This window comes from Haplochromis burtoni, unplaced genomic scaffold (genome assembly GCF_018398535.1).
Source record: "Haplochromis burtoni strain Fernald_Lab_line unplaced genomic scaffold, NCSU_Asbu1 Contig_25, whole genome shotgun sequence".
NCBI lineage: Eukaryota > Metazoa > Chordata > Actinopteri > Cichliformes > Cichlidae > Haplochromis > Haplochromis burtoni.
The window spans coordinates 2,510,956-2,521,545 of record NW_024582386.1 but is presented as its reverse complement, the minus strand read 5'-3'; the positions used below and the strand labels follow the sequence as shown (position 1 = coordinate 2,521,545).

Sequence of the window (10,590 nt, the reverse complement as noted above, 5' to 3'; positions counted from 1 at the left end):
CACTGTATTGTGCAGACGTGATTATCAACAATGGACTCGAACCACCGTTCCCTGTGATGGACCGGTGTTTTTGCAATTACTTTCTGGCAGACGATTGCTTTGCTTTGCACAACACCGGAACCGAACAAAAGCCTGGGGGCTCGAACCCCAGGATTTTCCTCCCGGAGACTCAAACTCCGGAGCAGCAAGCACTTCACGGCTCGGCCAGACAAAAAACTCCTCATGACTGTATACAAAGTTAGCTACAACTCACACATCTGCAGGAGTCCCCTCAAAGTTGATGATCTCGGTGGTAACTGAAACACACGACTCCATGACTCCTCCATTTCCTTTGCTTCAACAGCTGGTAGGACAAAGGTACCTTTTCCCTCAGGGGTGATCAGCCCGTCCATGAAACCGTTGTTCAGTGACCACATGGACTATCATGTCGACAACGCCATTTTGTTGTGGAAGTTTTCCATTTAAATAAAGCCTGCAGACGAGCGGTGAGCGGTAGCTAACATTCTTTAATCAAAACCCACAAAGAACAGACAACCAAGCTTGATGAAGTCCCTGCATGACTGCGGGACAGACGGTCAGCAGAGTCTCCCTGAGCCTAGCATGGCTCTCAGTTAAATACCTTCTCCAGGAACAAAAGGCAGTACACAGCTGTTTCACACCACTAGAATTACTGAGCCTTTTTTTCCCTGGTGCGAGTCCCTACTACTAGATTTACTAGCCCTGCGCAAATTTGTGTAAATTCCACTGGCACTGCGTTGTCTTTACATTCCCTGGCACAGCAGCTTCAGCAGCCTGCGTCTGTGCTAATATTTCCTTGTGCTACATGAATCGGCAACGAAGTTCCTGAGCTAGAAGACTCAGAAACAATCTTCTTTTGCCTGTCCACCCTGTACATGCCTTGTACAAAATGTAGGCATTCACCGCCACCAGGTGAATGCCTCTCTCAGATGAAGATCTGAGAGAGCAGGAAACAGTGGTGATATGAAATCAGATCACAGAGATAAACATGAGAACTAAGATTTTGAAGTTTATCGTGGCTTCTGTGGGCAACCAGTGAAGCTGTTGAAGAATTGGGGTAATATGGTCTCTTAAGGGAGTACGAGTTATGACCCGAGCTGCAGAATTCTGAAGAAGTTGAAGTTTATGGAGGGACTTATTGGAAAGACCAAATAGGAGGGAGTTGCAATAATCGATCTGGGAAGTAATAAGACTATGGACAAGGATGGCAGCAGCATGGGGAGTAAGGAAGGGACTAAGTCGGTTAATGTTGCGTAAGTAAAAGTATGCAGACCGGGTTATGTAATTAATGTGAGACTGAAATGGGAGAGTATACTGTCAAGCATGACACCCAAACTCTTTACCTGCAGGGAAGGAAGGGTGGGGAAATTTTCAATATTAATGGAGAAACTGTGAGATTTGGTTAAGGTAGAGGCTGTGCCAATGAGTAAAACTGTTAAGTTTGAGAAAATTGGAGAAGAACCAAGATCTGATCTCCATAAGACAGTTCGAGAGGAAGGTAGGTGGAAGGGATGAATTGGGTTTGGAGGAAATGTAAAGCTGGGTGTCATCAGCATAACAATGAAAATTAATATAATATTTTTGGAATATTTGGCCAAGAGGGAGCATGTAGATAATGAATAAAAGAGGCCCTAATACTGAACCCTGGGGGACACCAGCAGAAACAGGATAGAGACCTGAAGAGTGTGATTTAAGTTGGATAAACTGAGTGCGGTCTGAGAGATATGAGGTGAACCAGGCAAGGGGAGTGTGACTAATGCCAATGGATGCTAATCTGCTCAGGAGGATATTATGAGAAATTGTGTGAAATGCCGCACTAAGATCGAGAAGGATGAGAATGGTTAAAAGACCAGAATCAGCTGCCAACAGAAGGTCATTAGTAATCCTTAACAAAGCAGTTTCTGTACTATGATTGGGGCGGAAACCAGACTGAAATTGTTTGTAGAGATTATGGTCATTGAGGTATGAGTGAAGCTGGGAGGCAACAACTTTCTTAAGGATTTTCAAAATAAAGGGGAGGTTTGATATAGGGCAGAGATTTTCAAAATTATTGGGATCTGCACCCGGCTTTTTGAGAATTGGAATGACAGAAGCAATTTTTAGGGATGGAGGATAAATTCCAGTGTTAAGGCAAGAGTGGATAATACTAGTTATGAGAGGAGCCGATTAGGGAAGACAAGCTTTAACTAACACAGAGGGAAGAGGGTCGAGCTGACAAGTGGATGATTTAGATTTTTTTAATAAGGTTTGATACAACAGCTATGGAATAAAACTTGAAAATGACTAAGAGGAAGACAGCGAGGAAAACAGAAAGTCTACTTCACAGTTAGAAGCTCCTACAAAGTTAAGTTGTTGGTGAATATCAGTGATTTTATGAGTGAAAAAAGACAGAAGAGAGTTACAAAAGTCAGCAGAGTCCATATGAGAGGGGAATGAGTCTGGAGGTTTTGTAATTTCTTTGTGTATGGTAAGTCCAGTTTTCTTAAACAGACGTTCCAGTTGGCGTCCTTTAGCTTTGAGATGGCGCAGGTTAAGAGTAAACCGTGATGCTGAACAGGAAAATGAGACAGTTCGGTGTTTAAGTGGAGCAAATATGTTAAGAAGGTTATGGAGGTCGACATTATAGTGAGAAACAAGTTCATCTGGGGATGAGGAGCTGTGAATAAATGGAAAGTCATAAAGGGCAGATGAAAGACCTGCAGGGTTAATATTACCAATTTTCCTAAATGTGATGTCATGGGGTGTACAGGTTTTGTAGGCTTTTGTATTTACAGTAAAAGAAATAAACTTATGATCAGATTGGGGAAACAAATGGGCTTTACAGTGAGTGGGGGTAACGCCAGAACAGCAGACCAAATCCAAGATATGACCTTTAGAATGAGTAGAAAATTTTATGTATTGTAGAAGCCTCAAACTTTCCAGACAAGAAATAAAATCTCTGGAAAGAGGGATTTTATCATTGTCCATGTGGATATTGAAGTCACCAAAAATTATCAAATTTGGGGAAAGTACCGAGAAATGAGTAAGAAGAGCAGCAAAGTCATTTTAAAAAATCCTTATTTGGCTTAGGTGGCCGGTACACAGTACATATAATGGTGGGAGTAGATCCAAGGAGCTGTATATATTCAAATGAGTGGAAGGGTGGGGCAGAGACAGGGAAAACTTTCCAGTGCTTGCGGTGAATTATCGCGAGGCTGCCGCCCCTCCTGAAGTTGCGAGGTTGACAGATGTAAACAAACTCAGTTGGAGTAGAGTTATTAAGTGAAACAAAATCATTAGCCTGTTGCCACGTTTCAGTCAAGCAAAGAAAATCCAACTTACGTTCCGAGAGGAGATCCTGGACGAGATGGCCCTTACCAGTGAGAGAGCCCACGGATAATGTACCTGCGGCGGGGCTTTAAAGCGATGTCTGGATAGAGGTAAAGAGCCACAGGTGGAGAGACAGCCAGGCAAAAGCGGAGTCGCAGAAGTTCTGTAGCAGAGTAATGAAGTAGAGCTGCAACCGGGTGATGAGCGATGAAAAAAACAACCCAGGTGTGCACAGACCACACAGACACCCTGTGGATCCACATCTTGATCAGGCCCTCGCTGAATGTAGCCGGTTGGAAAAGACCGAGCAGGCAGCTGTAGTGCGAGCAGTAAAATCCCACAAATATTGCGATAGCAAGTCAAAACAGGATTACAACTTGGTTCAAGTTGTTGTCAATAACTTTAGAACAAATAAAAATGAGAATAAATCGGTGAGCAGCGGCAGCAAAACGTGCCAGTGCCGGAAGATATTGAGATGCAGCCTGGCATGACCGTGCATTCCCGGAGCATAAGCGACAAATTGTTCAGTGGGAATTGAACGATATGCTGAGGCTGGGAGTAATAGAAGAGTTCCACAGTGCTTGGTGTAGCCCTGTAGTTCTTGTGGTGAAGAAAGATGGGTCTATACAGTTCTGTGTGGACTACTGCAAGGTGAATGAGGTGTCATGGTTTGATGCGTACCCAATGCCTCGGGTCACTCCTGGACCGGTTAGGCACTGCTCGTTTTTTCATCCCTTGTCTGCGGGGTCTAAGGAAAAAATGGCCGCCTTATGGACCGGGTGCTGGGGCCGCAAGCTGCGTATGCCGCCGCCTATTTAGATGACGTGATCATCTACAGCGACGCCTGGGCGGAGCATGTGCAGCGGGTTGCCGTGCTCCTGAAGTCCCTGAGGCAGTCGGGGCTCACGGCCAACCCGAAGAAGTATGCAGTTGGACGGAGGGAGGTACAGTATTTGGGGTACCACTTGGGGGACGGGCAGGTGCATCCACAGGTGGAGAAGACAGTGGCCATTGCATCCTGCCTGCGCCCCAAGACCAAAAAGGCAGTGAGACAGTTCCTGGGGTTGGCAGGCTACTACCGCCGGTTCATCCTGGGGTTTGCGGACCTGACTAGCCCCTCAGCAAATCTCACCCGAAAAGGTGCCCCAGATCTGGTCCAGTGGATGGAGCAGTGCCAGGCATCGTTTTTGCAGGTAAAGACGGATCCCCACTGTTGTTCATACTTAACTTCTCCCTCCCGTTTATTCCGCGGACAGACGCCTCGAACAGAGGGCTGGGGGCCATTTTGTTCCAGCAGGTAGGGGAAGCCGACTGTCTCGTCAGCCACAAGCTCAGGGTGCGGGAGACCCGCTACAGCACTGTGGAGAAGACGTGCCTGGCAATCCGGTGGGCGGTCGACTCCCTTCGTTACTACCTCCTGGGGCGCCCAGTCACTCTCTGTTCAGACCACGCCCCGCTACAGTGGCTTCACCGCATGAAGGATCCCAATGCTGGGATAACCTGGTGGTATCTGGCTGGGGACAGGCCGGGGACGCAGATGGTCGTGGCTGATTTCCTCTGCTGCAGAGGAGGGCTGACACAGTGAGCTCACGGGGTGGCATGAAGGCGGGAAGGAGCAGGTGTGCAGAACTGTGTTGATGAGAGAATCCATTCTCATGTTTTGCAGTGAGAAGGAGCGGGACACACACACACACACATACATACAATGGGAATGACGGAGTGGCAGCATCCAGGGCAGATGCCAGAAACAGCAGGGGGAAAAGCACAGTTGGAAATAAAGTACTACTGAACGCAGAAGTGTCTGTGCACTGTCAAGCATGGTGGTGGTAGCATCGTGCTCTGCTGTGTTTTGTTGCCAGTGCATAAAGTGGATGGAATATTAAAGGAGGACTACCTCCAAATACTTCAACTTCACCTCAAATCAACAGCTAGAGGCTTGAAACTTTGACACAGCTGGGAGTTCCAACAGGACAATGACCCCAAACGCATCAAAACTGGTTTTGAATGCATAAAGCAGTCTAACATGGAGCATCTGGACTGGCCTCCCCAAAGCCCCGACATCAACCCTATTAAAAACTTTTGGTCTATACTTAAAAGCTGAATCTGAGCCACAAAACCAACCAATTTAATTGCAGGTAGACTAAGCCTACATTTGAATCATGTTGTTGGATTAATTGTTTGCTTGCTCTCAGGCCATTAAATAGCATCCGTACTACAGCTGAAAGAATAAAAAAGTAAAACTGTGTTATGCAAATCTAAACATGAATAGACTGCTTGATTATTATTTCATTAGATTCTCTGTGCCTGAATCTAATGGTTAGATTCAGCTGCCTGAATGACAGCTTTATAAAATAAAGCACGAGTGGATAGTTTCTCCACTATCAGCTCAACAGATTTTACTGTAAGATTTACAGATGAAAGATTTACTTCCATACGTTCGCTCCGTCAGCTGATTTAGGAAACACGCCTATTTAAACTGGTGATAGTCACAGTTTAGTCAGGAGCAAACAGCCTGACTAAACAGCACACTGGCCAACAGAGACGACCATTCAGTGAAAATGACGAATCTGCAGATGCAACATCTGGAACTCGCAGAGTGGAATATTTTAACAAATATAATGAGTTAACCTGAAACAGAGGTGTAGACCAAAAGGTGACTGTTCACTTTTAATCTGCTGTAAATTACTTTTTATTTACAGCTAATATGTGATATATATGGTATGGGGTATGGGGACTGTAACCAGTTTTAGATCCCTTTAATGGTTAATTGCATTGCTCAAGTATAAAACAAGTAGAAAAGTTAGATATTCACATTAATTGAGAGTTGTTTGTGCAGACTTAGTGGAAGGCAGTGTGCAGGAATGTGGGAGTGAACCAGAGCAAGGTTGAAAAACTGGTTTCCCACTTGTGGAAGATGAGCAATCACGGCTCCTACTTAAGGCATGGATGGACATTCTCTCATTGCTGGAATGTTGAACTACTTGGTTAGTGAAACCCTGGCTCTTTACTTAGTTGACTTCTCAAGAGTTTCCTTGTGGCTTCTCCCAGTGACCCTTGCCCTCCTTGCATGCAGGTTGAGGTTTCTCCTTGTCGTCGTATCCTGGAGTGTGGTGAACAAGAGAGAGAGTCCCCCTACCCCCATCATATGTGTGTAGTGGTTAAAACTGGACTCACCATTACGGCTTCCCATAACAATGCTTTCAGTCCTGTAAGTCACTGTTTACACAGTTGCTATTCACCTGTGTACTGCACTCTAGTGGCCTGATGCGTGTATTACACACAGAGTAACATCACAGTAGGGTTTCTCATGCTGTGTGTGGTGTTTTTCAGTCCCAACTCCATCCACTGAAGAAGATCATGTAACAAGGTTAAAAGCTGAAGAGCTGTCAGACTTCTGTTTGGACTTTTCATCCATCAATGTAAGTGTACATCAAAACAAAGACATTATAATTCATTAGTACTTTTCATTTAATTTTTTCATTTTAATTTGTCATTTTAACCACATAAAACACTTAAGCAGACACACATTAGAGTATAAAACTGATTAAATTAAGGTGAATCATTTACAGGCAATAAGAACATCTTCCTGCATAGCATTACAGTAATTTAAAGAGCGGCTGATCTAAAATAAAATGCTTAACTGTCATGTTTTTGGTTGTTTTGTGTAGTTCTATTCAGCTGTGAAGGTGCAGTAGATTCCCCAGTGATCACTAGTGTAGCGTCCACAGTCCAGCTTCTCCAGCCCCACCAAGGCCATGTGATCAGGGACCAGACGTGGGATTCCACCTCTGATGGCCGGGCGGAGGTAGATTCTGTCAAAGCGGCAGCGAGCGACAAAGGGAAACGTTTTGTTGTTGTTGGCAGAGGTGTCCCACGTGTAGCGGCAGTGCTCCTGCTTGCCCAGTCGCTCCCACACATCACAGACAGTTGCAGGCAGGCCCACCTTGGTCACCTGAGACGGGTCCAGAGAAAAGAGTTACTGTGATTTCTTGTTACAAGTTTACTGGCTGTATCTGAGTGGAAGGAGCAGCGTCCGACCTCCGCATCCCTCAGGTTTGTGTCTCCCCCAAACACAACGGTGACATCATCAGGTGCATGTTTCAACCTCCGCTTCACCACATGCAGCTGATTCAGACGCTCTGCAGTATTTTCCTTACAGCTCTCAAAGTGGGATGTCATCAGGCACAGCTTCTGACCGTTGACGATCACCTGAGCTTTGGAAACGAAAATGTTCCTGAGCATCACTTATGGAGACGAAAAAAATATCAGAGATGATTTTGCACACACCTGAGCGACCAGCAGGTTCCTCCTCATCTTAGTGGTGGGATAAGCTACCATCTCGCTCTCCACAAGTTTGACTCGTGACTTTTTCAGCAACATCCCTGTAAAGCAACCGTTCCAACCACCTGATCAACACAAAAGGAAGAGAAAGATGGAGACTTTTAAGCTTTGGTTCCCCTTCAAATCAAATCTTTAGTCAATGATTTGTTTTTTCTTTGAGTATTAGTTCCTAGCTCTTCTTCCATGTTTCTAGTTCTGTTCCCTGGTTGATCTTATCTGTGTCTCAGTGTTTGTGTTACTTCCTGGATTTTTTGTCTTGTGTGTGTTGTTACCTCATGTGCACTTAAGCCCTTAGAGTTTGTTCAAGTTTTACTCTGCCTTATCTTTTGTAAAGGTTGCCTTTTGCCAGCTAATAAAGCTCTGCTTTGAGTTTAGTTTGTCTGGCAAGTCCTTAATTTGGGTGCACGAACCGTTTGCCACACAGCTGTCCCACAACAGTAATAAGCATGTAGTCTCAGTACAAAGTTTTATAGTCAGGTTTTATAAAAACAGTGAAGGAAGAACACAGATGTTACTAATATTGACTAAAGTCCTTAACAGCTCTCTTCATGTGTTACATGAAGTCAAAGCAAAGCAGCTCAGCTGCATTCAGCCATTAATCACCATTTGATCATTCATACCTGTGCCTTTCCTACCTGCATCTATCTGACATACTGTACCTTCAATCATCAGGTAATTGATGAGCTGTTCCTTCAAGAACTGGACATAAGGGGGAACGAGCTCCTGCAGGAACACCACATCAGGGTTGTGTCTGTATTTACAGAGATTTACTTTAATAATATTAAATGTCACATATGTACAGCCTTTAGGAAAATGTTGCATCTCCAACAACATTTTCTCCAAACGATGCCTTAAAGTTTGAAAAGTGTAACAGGTACTTACAAGTTTAAATATTTAACCAGGCCTCTGGAACGCTCTGGAAGGTTTTCCACATCAAGCCCGTCCACATTCCAGGTGATCAGGGACAGTTTAAAATCCTCTTCTTCTGAGGGTTTCTGTGTAGCAGCAGGACTGGCAGCAGGACTTCCATCTGGACTGTCTACAACCATAGCCATCCTGGAAGTTTTTCACAGTCAGTCAGCTAAAATACAAAGAGTCATAGGTAACCTTCACCATACATAGGAGAACAGACAGCAGACTTACCAGTCATCTGGAGTAGTATCATCATCACTGTGTGTTTCAGAGTCGCTCTCCATGTCTGCTTCAACAAGTTATCTCAAGGATCTCTGAAGGAAAAGTCCCAGGAAGGTTATGCTTTCTAATAATTTACTATAACTTTACAAACATGGCTTTGCTGGAAATGCACCCAGGCAGTTTCTCAGTATGTTTATTTGACTTTTTGTGTCCATGGTTGCAAACAATTAAGGTTCAAAGTATGTTGACATGTTTTAGCTCCTCCCATTGTATCTATCCCAACCCATTCTGCGTTGCATAATTCCTTCCCCAAACTTTAATAAACATACCTACAGAGAAAGGCCAGTGAACAGAGAAAAGCAAACAAAGCAACAACAGAGGTTCAGTAAGTACCACACTATATAAATGCAAGCAAGCAAAAAAGCAAAAACTAAGAAATAAAAGGTTTGATACAACACCACCACAGATTTCAAAAGTGTGTAATTAAATCAAAGTTATGAGAGCTGAATTTTTCCAAAAAGATTGGGCTTTAAAATAACTACATATATGCATTAAAACATATAATAAATATTAACCAAAGCTGGGACGAAAACCTGTCATGGCCAGACCCAGGGTTCATGTGTTTTTTGGGCTTGTCAGTATTTCTTGGGTTTATCTTGAGCTGGCTGCCCTCGCTGGTCGCCCCGCCCATGTGTCTGCTTATCAGCTGATTATCATCACGTGCAGTCTCCCTCTTAACTGTGGGGCTGAGCTTCAGGCAACCCTGGATCGTTGAGTTTACTCAGCAGTACATCCCCGGCCTCATAGTGAAGACTTTGTGTGTGTCTTGTCTTGCCAGGATTTGTTAATGGAGTGTTTCACAGGAGCTGTACAGTTTGGGATTTGGAGTTTCACGATTCACGCCAAGGACACGCACCAATGTGGGATTTTAGAGAAATCGCCATGGGAGCCACGGTGTGGGGATTGTCACGTTGTTGTTTACCTTTCTTCACTGTAAATAAATTCACTGTCACTTTTTGGAAAAGTCCTGCGTTGGGTCCTGTTCTTACTACAAAAGTGACAAAACCCTTCTGTCCTTAATAAAAATGGTCAAATATTATTTCCTCTAATGTCAGTAAGAGCAGGTTGATTTTCCTGGCCTGCAGGCCGTTCACCATGTCACGAGTGGACTGACTCTCAACCAAAAAGTAAATAATCCACATCCTATTTTGCAATCATCTGTTCTATTTAAAGTCAAAGAATGATATTCCTTTTTATCCTGACTTAGAAAATATTCTTTTAATAACATATTTTAAATTGAAAACGTTTATTACAGAAATCAGCGTCTTCAATGATGACATATAACCCATATAATATTTGATTAAATGGTAAGTGGCATGTATTTGTATAGCGCTTTACTCAGTCCCTAAGGACCCCAAAGCGCTTTACACTACATTCAGTCATTCACCCATTCACACACACATTCACACACTGGTGATGGCGAGTCTCGGCCAGACTCTTTTGGTAGAGATCAGCTTCTGACATAAATCTGGCTGGATATTTGACCACACTTCTTGGAAACAAAGTTAATTTAAATTGGTTGGTTTTGTGGCTCAGATTCAGCTTTTAAGTATAGACCAAAAGTTTTTAATAGGTTTAAGGTCGGGGCTTTGGGGAGGCCAGTCCAGATGCTCCATGTTAGACTGCTTTATGAATTCAAAACCAGTTTTGATGCGTTTGGGGTCATTGTCCTGTTGGAACACCCAGCTGTGTCAAAGTTTCAAGCCTCTAGCTGTTGATTTGAGGTGA

At 44.0% G+C, this 10,590-nt stretch overlaps 1 protein-coding gene across 1 annotated transcript; it reads right to left on the bottom strand.

The window, feature by feature from the left end:
* Positions 1–6,807: 6,807 nt before the first annotated feature.
* Positions 6,808–10,583, bottom strand: LOC102293619 (tyrosyl-DNA phosphodiesterase 2). The gene is made up of 6 exons (XM_005917480.3): positions 8,812–10,583; positions 8,551–8,724; positions 8,328–8,419; positions 7,615–7,733; positions 7,366–7,536; positions 6,808–7,279 (listed from the first exon to the last, which is right to left on the bottom strand). The coding sequence occupies exons 1-6, from the start codon at positions 8,862–8,864 to the stop codon at positions 6,998–7,000; spliced, it is 891 nt and encodes a 296-aa protein (XP_005917542.1). The 5' UTR covers positions 8,865–10,583; the 3' UTR covers positions 6,808–6,997.
* Positions 10,584–10,590: the final 7 nt, after the last annotated feature.

What these genes read in the sequence shown, in the direction of transcription:
- LOC102293619 (XM_005917480.3), bottom strand. Translation starts at nt 8,864, where the DNA reads ATGGAGAGCGACTCTGAAACACACAGTGATGATGATACTACTCCAGAT. An exon ending in GGAACCTGCTGGTCGCTCAG is followed by an intron (nt 7,537 to 7,614) that starts GTGTGTGCAAAA and finishes TCCAAAGCTCAG; the next exon opens with GTGATCGTCAACGGTCAGAA. An exon ending in CAAACCTGAGGGATGCGGAG is followed by an intron (nt 7,280 to 7,365) that starts GTCGGACGCTGC and finishes GACCCGTCTCAG; the next exon opens with GTGACCAAGGTGGGCCTGCC.